General features: G+C 35.1%; 1 protein-coding gene across 1 annotated transcript; it reads right to left on the reverse strand.

Annotated features, from left to right (window-relative positions):
- Positions 1-5,300: 5,300 nt before the first annotated feature.
- Positions 5,301-11,011, reverse strand: LOC126615686 (probable bifunctional methylthioribulose-1-phosphate dehydratase/enolase-phosphatase E1 1). Its single transcript, XM_050283559.1, has 12 exons — positions 10,672-11,011; positions 10,042-10,178; positions 8,747-8,842; positions 8,197-8,316; positions 7,809-7,898; positions 7,477-7,662; positions 7,098-7,253; positions 6,466-6,615; positions 6,294-6,395; positions 6,031-6,140; positions 5,786-5,904; positions 5,301-5,470 (listed from the first exon to the last, which is right to left on the reverse strand). Exons 1-12 carry the CDS (start codon positions 10,877-10,879, stop codon positions 5,379-5,381), a joined length of 1,566 nt encoding a protein of 521 aa, XP_050139516.1. The 5' UTR covers positions 10,880-11,011; the 3' UTR covers positions 5,301-5,378.
- Positions 11,012-11,518: the final 507 nt, after the last annotated feature.

Here is an 11,518-nt window from a genome sequence, read left to right on the forward strand (position 1 = left end):
CTTCCTCCTCCAACTTCTTTTCTTCTTCTTTATATTTTGTTTTGCAACTTTTATGGCTTTTTTTTTTTTTTTTAATTTCTATTGAACCAAACTAAGGAAGATCGAAAATAAATTTTCTATTGAAATCTGAGTGAGCATATATGAATGGGAATATGAATTTTAATTTTACCACTTCATTAGTTTAGCATTTCATTCAATTGCAAAATGCATTTTCTTTTGTTCTTCTCAGCATGTGTGTGTGGTAGGAGAGGACTTTTCAAAAGATGAGGGTGTGGCTGTTGGAGTGGACAATCAACAATAAGAAGTTTCAGTTTTTTTTTCTTTTACAATTACACTAAGCTCATTTAAACTACGATAAAGATATTCAAATTTAAATACAAAAAGTGTAGCACACTACTCTTACTAACTCGGTTAAAACTTAAGTCTGCAATAAAAGAAATTATTATTAAATTTTATTTATTTTTGTTTTTCGTCCCATGTTAAGTTTTACTCATAAATTAACCAGAGTCAAGGATATGTAATTTGAAATTTATAATTTAATTAGTACATTTTTAGAGTAGATTCAACTTGTTGAAGGGTTCTTCTAGGGTCCCCCCCCCCCCCCCCTCCATTGACGAGTGAGGAGGACCACATTTCCCGTTTAATCTAAGGCCATACATATGTGAAACTTCCACCTAATCATATATGATCATGTTGTTCGTGACTTGTGAGCTGTTGAAATTGTTGAGCTAGCTAATGCATTATTAGTAGTGATTTCGAACATTCTCCACTTCTTTCTCTCTCTCTCTTTTTATTTTTATTTTACGTATTCGATTTAAAAACCAAAAATAAAAGAAAAAGTGCAGGAAGAGAAAATAAGATGCGAAAATGACTTTTCTAGTATATTTACGGTACTCGTATGTTTTGCAACTCACAAAACAATTCAATGTAGTATGATGTTCTGATAGAATGGACAATCATCTGGAATTCAAGCTAGGTCATTTAGTTCTTTCTTTTTTTTTTTATGTTTTTGTGAATCATTTTTCTTAATTTTTTTATTTGTGAAAAATCACTAAAATAAACCAAACAACAGTCAATAAAATGTATTTATCAACAATTATCTGGAATTCAAGCCAGATAATATCGTTTTTCTTTTCCTTAAGGAGGGACTTTTGGGGAGAGGGAAAACATGATTTAAACCCAAAATATTGACTTTTATTTTTGTTGAAGAAATAGTACAAAGTTGTCAGAAGCCATTTATATTCGGTGTATTATACGACGTTTAGTTGTCTACGCATGCTGCGACTACTAAGCCTTGACATTTCTTATAATCACAATGCATCAATTACTCAAAGTCACTGTAAGGATTGAGCGCACAAGTCCTTTTTGTATTAATGGAGGCTTAGTATGCTTCGTGCTGCACAAATCCTCGAATTACATGAGTTTATTTGTTTGAGTAAATTGTAGTTATAGTCCCTTGATTTTAACTCAATTGGAGCACTGATCCCTCAACTAAAAATACATTATCATTGGTCCCTCAACTTATCAAAACGTGCATCTATGGTCTCTTAACTAAAAATTCATTATCATTGGTCCCTCAACTTTAATTCGACTGAAGAAATTGTCCCTTAACTTTAACCCAATTGTAGCAATGGTCCTTCCAACATAACTCGTTTTGATAAAAAATTTGACGTAGTTGACGAAAATGACCATAATTACACACTTTGATGAGTTGAGGGATCCTAATTATATAAATGGTTATTCCAACATAACTTATTTTGACAAAATTTTGATGAAATTGATGAAAATGACTATAGCTATACATTTTGAAAAGTTGAGGGACCAATGTTAATGGATTTTTAGTTGAGGGACCATTGCTCCAATTTGATTAAAGTTGAGGGATCATTGCTACAATTTACTCTATTTATTTTGCTTTGTACAAATAGCTCAAAATATAGGCAACACTCAATTGCACTCATTTGTCTGAAATAACCGATGAAGGGTTTCTTTCGTGGTAGCACTCACATATGCAGAACATAGCTTTCGTTAGAAAAAAATAAAAAAATAAACTTACATGCAACGAGGATATATTGGTCTGTCACAACCACTAATATTTCATTATGTAATACGCGAGATGAGTGATAGTGAGAGTAAACTGCTATATGAGCATATATCTCAATAGATAGCCGATTTTTACACAACATATTTAGATTTTAACACCTTTCTTTATTTTTATCTTTCAGACTGAATAAATCAAACGTAAACAATGAACATGATTAAATATGGGTGTATAGAAGAAGAAGGGGCGTGTATTTGTCATTTCTGCTCCCAATAACCTCGTCGTGGAGAAGTTTCCCCCCAACTTTCATTTCACTTTACATGAAAGGAAAAGTATTGGGATTGTTATCGTTAGAGGCTTTTTCCGTTTATGTACAAGTTTACCATATGCTGAAATAATATGCAGTATATACAAATAAGGAAATAAGCTTAGGGTAGGACAATCAGACATTCTTTCTCTGTATGTTTATCTTTCCCAAATATATGAGTTTGTAATGTTTGTGATGTCGACTCATTTGACTTGGAAGAATAACAACTTTCTTAACGTGTGGACGCAAGAAAAGAAACCAGAAAGTGGGGCTTTCTGTTACTCTTATGACACTTGAGAACGAAAGGAGGAAGAAAGCAAAAAATTAAAGTACAATTTGAATTAGCAAGTTAAAGCTGCAGAGAAAATGTCAAAGACTTTTTCTTTTTTCCTTTTTTAACACTCAATTTCTGTCATTGTGTGTGCGGCATGCCCAAGAAGTCGGTGCATTGAACTGAAAAACCCGCCAAAGTTCTTTGTTTTTGTTTATTTTTTGCAATTTGATGATGCATGAAGATTTTATCTTTTATCTACCCGTTTTAGATTGACAAGCATTCTTGCTTTTGTTGGATTGTTGAACCAGTTTTGGATTTTAATGGAAATTGGATATCTTGATATTTATCAAAGAAAAACTTAGGTGGCTAATACAAATTTGGGAAACATGCCAGCCTCAGGGAAAAAAAAAGGCTCAGTTACATATTGCAGCATCTAATTGTTTGGTCTGATATGTTTTAAAAGGATAATGTTAGGCAAATCAAATTTTTGCACTATTGTGGCACCAATCAAATTTGTACTTTAATTCAAATTAGAATTTAATTTATGATTGTAATGGATATTTATATAGTGTAGAATGTGCCACATCATTTGGTGCACAAATTTGATGCCTGAACTTGATGTATGTAGCACCACCCGTTTTAAAATTGAACAAAAAAATCCTGACATTAAAAATTGTTACATCCTTGACCCCTTCGTCCGTTTGACTATCAGGTTAAGTACTAGTTTTTGAGGTGACTTTTTTTGAGAGGTTTTTGGCGTGGCATTTGGTTGTGTCATTTCTACTTATATGGACAACAGATTGATGCAACATAAGCGTTTCTTCTTTATAAAAACTTCTTATTTGTGACCTTATGATTTTTAACCTCGCGTTCGTGTCATGAGAAAAATTGGTCCAAAAACAACGATGGACCTATTTTTAGGTGACCAAAGAGGGTGAAGACACCCTAGACTAAACTACGTCATTAATATGAATAGAGAGGCCATTAGGAGCTCCTACAAGATTATCCGTTAAATATTGCCAAAGCCATTGGGGAGGAAGCTCAAAAACCTAAAGACCGAAGTTCAAATTGAAACTCCAATTGGCTAGTTGATCTGCAAAACCATTCAATTCCCTGAAAATATGTTTTAGCTCACATTGCACAATTTGTCTCATCATATCCCTGCAACTCTTCAAAAGCGTAGTGAGAGGATGAAAGTATCTTGCATAGATTGGTTCATCAGTAACACAGCAGGAGCAAAGTCCATTTCGATGATTAATTTAGACATAACTTTTTCAATAGCAAGCTAGAGCCTGAAGCACAAACCCCAAACTTCAGATTCGATAATCTGCCATTCCTCTAAATTAATAGAGAAACCTCACATCCAATCACCGTTGTGGTCACGGAAGAATTCCTTCAACACCAATCTTGCTCAAATAACAGGAGGCTCTCACTTCAGCATAACATGCATCCTATGAGGTGGTTTTTCAAATTTTAGAAGAGATTCCATCCATCATAGGCACTTCCAACAATAACCATTTTCGGATCAGTAGGGAGGGAAAATCTACTTAAAAATTTTGGTGGTTCCTCCATTTCCAGGTATACCAACATGCAAAAACAAACAAACAATTCCATGCTACCACATTGCCTTAGACGTCACATTAGTTATCATCCAAGCTTTCAAATCTAAGTTAAAAGTATTGTGCATTTGAGATGGATCACTCAAAATTTCCCAAATGCATTGAGCTCTACTACATTCCTTTAGAATATAGAAAATGTCTCCAATGGCCAAGAACAAAGTTTGTAAGAGGAATGGGTAGTTAGATTTCTTTTAGTTCTTTGCTCATTAGTAAGCAGCTTGCCTTGACTAATGAGCCAAAGGAAAAACTTAAGTTTGGAAGGGATTTTGACAGTCCAACTCCCAAACCAATAAAAAAACAAGCCTTCTTTCACAACCATCATGAAAGAAAGTAGAGACTGAGAAATCCTCCTTAGGAAAGTTATTGGAATCAATATAATTAATCAAAGGAGCATGCAACATCCAATGGTCTTTTCAAATTCTCCATTTCATATGTTTGCACAACAAATCAGTTCCATACAGAATTCCTTTTCAAGTGTAAGAGTAGTCAGACTTCTCATGTAGTTTAGTATCCAAATACAGCTCTCTTGTATTTCGTCTCATAGATTTTTACCTAAAGGCATGTATCCTTAGCATGAACTCTTCATCCAATTTTAGACAACAAAGCTTGATTCAGCTCTGCCATTTTCTCCAATCCCACACCTTCAAGCACTTAGGTCTGCAAACAATGCTCCAAACGTAAATGAAATATGTTTTTCTGCTCAGAGTCCCCTCAAAAGAAGTTTTTGTTCAACTTGTCTAGATAATCACATAAACTAGTAGGAAACTTAGTTTGGACTAAGGTATTGTAAGGGTGACTACTTGGACTAAGGTGGCCCTTCCAACCATTGAAAGGAAAGAAATTCGACTTTGAACCTTATCAATCACTGCCATGTAAGTTGATTTAGATTGATAAGAGGTACGAACGGCTTAAAATTCCGGAGCTTTAGTGTAATTAACTCAAATAAATAATAGATACTTCTATGTCCGCTCAGCTGTCTTATCTTTTTTACTTACCTTACTAAATGATTTATTTTTTGTTACGCCCCTCGAAACTCTACTATAATGAGACTAATTTTGAGAATTTGAAAAATCTGCACATTTTATTCTTATAATTATTCATATGGTTTATAGTGTTACATGTCTATGGAGAAGTACAAATTCAGATTTCCAAGAAAGAAGTGATTGTTTTGAAACCATGATTCTCTGGTAGAGCTCCATTCCCTGGTCGGATCGATACAATAACTTCCAATCCTGAAACATTAAATAAAAAAGTGCATCTTAAACATCAATGCCACAAAAATTTTGAATTTTGTTTGATCAGTTTCGTTCATCTTTCTTAATTTCTTTCTTTCGTTCTTTACTTTTTACTTCTGTTATGTTAGGAGCAACAATAAAGAACGGGTAGAGAAGTGTCTAGCGACCTATAGCCGGGTGTATACACCATCCTCTCACAGTATGTGGTCACGTGCTAGTCAAGTGACCCCTGTTGCGAGAAGAGGGTGTATAAAACCCGGCTACATTTAACATCTCGATAGGGGTGGGGATAAACCACAGGCAAATCATTACCTGCCGCCTTTGCAGCTATAGCTTCTTGAAAGACATCTGTCACAAATAAAACCTCCGATGGTTTATCAACTCCAACTGATTGTACAATTTCAGCATAACTGCTACTTTCTCTTTTGTTTCTGCGTGAGAGCGAGAGAGAGAAAGATTAGCTAGCTTGAGGTGAATTTGGAAAGCTGGAAGCAGAACACGTTAATGTTAAGTGAAAGCAATTTTTAACAGTAGAAAAGGATTCTGAGTTAATTTACCCCACTGTGGTGTCAAAAAATCCAGACAAATATTCTCTTAGGTCCCCATAATTTGAGTTACCAAATATAAGTCTCTGTGCCAACCTGCTACCACTAGAGTATATGTAGACCTGCCGTACAAAATTTCAACATTGAAGGTATGACATCGAGGAATTAATCTCAACTTCACCAATGAATTAAATCTAATTTGTATGGTTAGCATATGCACCAAAGACATCGGAAACATTAACGCTTGATTAGCTATATCTTGACCATGCACGCACCTTTATGCCTGAATCATGCCACTTCTTAAGAGCTTCTGGTACATCATCAAAAACTACTCCCTTCAATTCTTTCTTTTCATATCCAGTTCTCCAGATATGACCCTGAATGCTAGAAGTCAGCTATATCCCAACAAAGCAAGCAAATTCCTTCTAAATATCCAAAATTGCTTACTTGCAACTGTTTCAAGGCAGTGATCTTCCGATCAGCTTTTATCATTGCGTCAACATTAGCAACCAAAGCTGCAACAACCTCCTCTTTCCCTGCATCATCAGGGGGGATGGGAACAGCACCAGCAACACCTTTTTCCAGGTCTTCTTGAACCTACAATTAGGATGTAGAACTTTAAGTATCATTTCAAAGTGTCCAGCTTACTTCTATGATCTTCCAGTTAACTTCTAAATTTAACTCTTTAAATAAAGAGCAATTAAATTGCTAGCCTGAGCCCAGAGCCGTCCAACTCTACTCTATACATTTTTCAGGTATAACTTCTGGTAAGGATTAAAAGGTTAAACTGTGGTTTGCTCACTACAAACTAATAAGATTCACATTCTTATCAAAAAGATTAATTACTTGCATAAAAATAAAAATAAAAACAAAATGATTTCTTTTCATAGCAATGAAAGTAAAAAAGGACTACCTTAATTCTAAAGCAATACTATTATCATGCTGTAAATCAGTGGCATGGTGCATTCACATGTCAAGTGGTGCACTACTGACCCAGAATTAACAGCTGAATACTAATGTGATTTTACAGGTGTGTGGTCTACAAAACAGCACTCTCGATTCTTGAACGAAAAACTTACCTGGAAGCGCAACAACTTTATGTCATCTTGAGTTTCTTCAGTGTCATATGTTGCAGACAAGTGCCTTCCAACATTATCGCGGGCATATGGAAAGAGAACATCAGTCACAAATGATATGGGAGTAGTAGTTCCCTCAATGTCAAGAACAATGCAACACTACAGGAAAAAGTGAAATCCATAAATAGAAGGAAGAAGAAATATAAGGTTATACAAAAAACCATGAAATTGTTAATTATAACATTTCTCAACCAAAAGACAATATTTGCAGTAAAACGAAATAAACATATAAAGAAACAGAAAACTAGGGTTGACTTCAAAGCCTGATACTAAAAGTTTCAGAACCTGAGAAATAAAAATAAAATAAAAAATTTAAACTTACTTGTGACGGCTCAGATGTATTATCTGAAGCTGTAGTCGCTGCCTTCACAGATATATTTCTGTGAATACCACTTCCTAAAACTCCTTTGACATTTTGTTGTATAGGGCCATGGTTTGGAGTAGTTGGGTCCAAACCCAACTGATGAAGTTTGATAGCAGCTTCAAAGAGATAGTGATAACATTCAGCCTGGAAAAGAAAAAAATCTGATTGAATAAGCATCAGGATAAAAGGCTCCATACTTCCAGATCCATATGTTAGCCATCTGTATCAACAGTTAACATAAGCTTCGACAATTACACTGACTGCCTAACCATTAGCATCACAAGCATCACCTGAGTCTTAGCATTGATCCACGAGTCACCCCAGACATAGATCCCATGGTTACGAACAAGCACAGCTGTTGTTTTTGGGTAGGCTTCAATCTATTGGACATGAAGGCAAGCAAAATACTCATCCACATAGAAATTCAAAGTTTGTATATTGATTTTTTTTTCCTTCCAATAACAATCAAATAGTTACTTTGAAAACAAAAAACCTTATCCATTAGCAAAGCTAACAATATGAAATGACAAAGAATTAAGTACATAACCGTGTCATGCATAAACTTAAACAGCTATATACTAGGATGGAGTCCATCATTCATAAATAGTAGCTTTATGTCATCAAAAGCAGATAGAATCATCACACCAAAACCAAATTGAGTTTAAAACATGAACATACAGCTTTGGCAAGAGACTCTGTGAGCTCATATTCATAGGCAGTGTTCTCTATTATAGGGACCACAAGCTCATCATAATAACCGTGCCCTTTGATTCCTTTAATCATCTCCATATGAGTGATCTGCATATTTGTACACAGAAATAGGAAAACAAACTATTAAAACAGACAACCAGTAAAAGTAGGCAGGAATATCACATAGAGAAAGGGCAACACCCACAGGTGTTCCCCCCCTCCCTCTGAAAAAGAAAGTAAAAAAACTGAAAGGTGTGCACACCATTATTTTGCATGTGTTTTTTTACAAATCACTGCAACATTAAGTTATGAACTACCCAAATTTCTGAAATCCATACTCTGCTTTAACTCTTATTCAAAGCGGGAGTCAATTAAATGAAGAAATATCCAAATTTTCAAGCAGGGGGAGGCAAACATAAAAATTCAGACAAAAAAATAGGACATTGACAGAAGAATAAAAACAACAGGTCCCTGCATTTATGTATTAATTAGCACTTCCTTTATTCCTCACTAATGGATGCCAGGAGTAAAAACTTACTCGAAATTCTTTTGCTAATGGATTGATCATTGTTACAAGACAAGATTCCATCCCATGACTATGAATAACAGCTCCTGCATTACGCATATCATATGCCTGGAAAACAAGGGAAATAAATATTAACTACTAATTTTCATAAGAGAGGTGTCAGTCTTCCCAAAAATTAAACTAATGGTGAGTATTCATGAACCCCAGCATCCTCAAATAGGACTTGTCATAAAGTGGAATGAGAAAACACAGAGACACGGGATCAATGGATCACATTACAAGGTTAAAACAATGTTTTTATCAAATTTACATGTGTAAAGCAGTTGAAGTGCCTTTAAGAAGCAACCCGGCCTTAAAAATATAGCAAGTAGTACTTTCTCAACATTTGTTACAACATGTATCCAAAACTAACAAACAAAAAGAAAACTTATAAATAAGAGGTCACTATCATCAAATATGGAACAATGGAACCACAATAATGCATCAACCACATTTTTTACTTAATGATGGTGAAATAAATAGTGTGAGCAAAGAGAAATAGCTTATACAGATTGTAGCTCACATGTCCGCTACAGAGTATCAACAAAGTACAACTTCTCTTTTCTTTTCTTTTAGATAAGAAGATTTCAAATTCGGCCCATGACTAAATTCCAGACTTCTATCCAATATTCCAATTTGACATGATTCAGATGAGTCTTTGCGACCCTTTACATCCAGAGTCATGTAAGGTTCAAATCAATCTGCATTGTACCTTTTAACTGAGACTGCTTGACATTTCTCTTTGCAAAATCAATTGCCTCTTGGCTTTATTCTGATAGGGATCCAAGAGTCATAAGCAATCAAGTCTTCAAGAGTGATTATTTTGATGGCTTATGAAACGTGGGAAAATCAAATTTCTTTTACCATCTTCAATATTTGGAGCAGGTAGGAACTACAGTCCCCACCTGGTCAGCGGCTTTAGCATGCCACAATCAATAGCTCTGGAAAAGGTACTCTGGTTGTAAAACTAAGATTTCATATTGTATTCTATGAAAGCTAAAACTTAGAAGTACCACTCCATTGTGCCAACAAAGTTGTTACCCAGCTTGTACAGTGTATAAAATTAAAAGAACCTCAGAAGTTTTCATTAATGCCATAATCACATATTCAGACATCAACAGTAAATGTACAAAACTGGAGAAGAGTCATTTCAAAGTTTTACAATGTTCTGACTGATTTATCCAAATCAAACATTAGTTGGAACTAATTCACACTTTCTTTCCAACAATAACTTTATAGTATTTATAAGAAGCACAAGGAATTGATACCTTCATAAAAAGTGGACCACAATCAGAACACTTGGGAGGCTTATGCGGGTACGGCTTCGGAGATGGAGAACACAAGACAGACCCATTAGGAGATAACACATACATGTCCTCGGGTACCATTCTCTCCTTCTGAACGCCTGCACACATAGGAAAAACAAACATGAAAAATTGAGCCCAGAAACAAAATAGAAGGTCACATATTGAAAATGAACCCACAGTTCCAATTAGGAAACTCCAATTTCTTTATCACAGAATAAAAACCCAAAAAGCAAAGAATATTTTGCCTTTAAGCTTCAAAGATGCATATAACCAAATGTTAACAGCAAAAAACCAACCACGATTACAATGAAATCTCCTTAATCAAAACATAGGCACATCATACAAAAATTACAGAAATTAATCAACACAAACCCCACAATTAAATTATAACAATACGAACCCAGATACCAAACAACACAGAAGAGCCAAAAGACTCAACATTTAGCATAATTTACAAAAACCCAGAAAGCAAACAACCAAAAGAACCACACAAAACAGAAACTTATTAAATTGGTGAAAATCCATGAATACCCAGAAACCCCAAAAACCCAAAAAAATGAACAAAATGATTTTAGAGAGAGAGAGAGATACCAGACGGAGACATGACTACAAGCTGCTCAGGCTTCGGAACAGAGTCATCGTGAACTTTGATTGTGATGCTGCCACCCGTTCCTGAGACCCATCCGAGATTGTAGAATTGGCGGCAGAGATCGGATATGAGAACCTTGGTGTCGCTCACTGCTTTGCCTTCTAAGTAGGACTGCGACGTCGTACCGAGTTTCAGTCCGTTCACTGCCATTGCTGGTCTAGCTAGAGAGAGAAACTGTGATGGGTGCTGTGCTTCAATACTAGGCTAAAACCTAAGCAATAAAGAATGAGAAAGTTCAAAGGTTCCAAAGTATCATTCTGTTACCGGACGGTGACTGAAGTCTGGATTCTGTTGCCAAACGCTAACTCAAGTGTGGATTGTGATTGGGCCAAGTGTGTTTTGTTATTTTTGCATTTTTAAATTAATTCTCTATTTTTCTTTTTCTTTACGAAAAGTCAGTTAATCAAATTCTTTACCAAAAGTTAGTTAATTTAATTCTTTTTGAGTTTTTCCAAATTACCAAACTCCGACGCTCTGACCCTCGTATTCGTACTTCATAACCTAAACTCATCAAAGTAATAGCACAACGACACATATCACACAACATTCACATTAGAAATGACGGGACCTGGGGCTGTTAGTGAGTGCAATGGGGAAAGTTTTATTAATTCATAGTAGGTACGAAAACCCTAGCAGACCTTTCTAGCATTCGAATACGTAGCATGATCTCCTTCAACAAGTTTTTTTACCTTTGGTAGAGTCACTCATTTGGATGTGTTTTTAAAATGACTAAAAAAATTTTTGGTGAAAATGGTTTTGAAACTAATTCTTAGAAAAAATCCAAGTAAA

This window comes from Malus sylvestris, chromosome 3, assembly GCF_916048215.2.
Source record: "Malus sylvestris chromosome 3, drMalSylv7.2, whole genome shotgun sequence".
Taxonomy (NCBI): domain Eukaryota; kingdom Viridiplantae; phylum Streptophyta; class Magnoliopsida; order Rosales; family Rosaceae; genus Malus; species Malus sylvestris.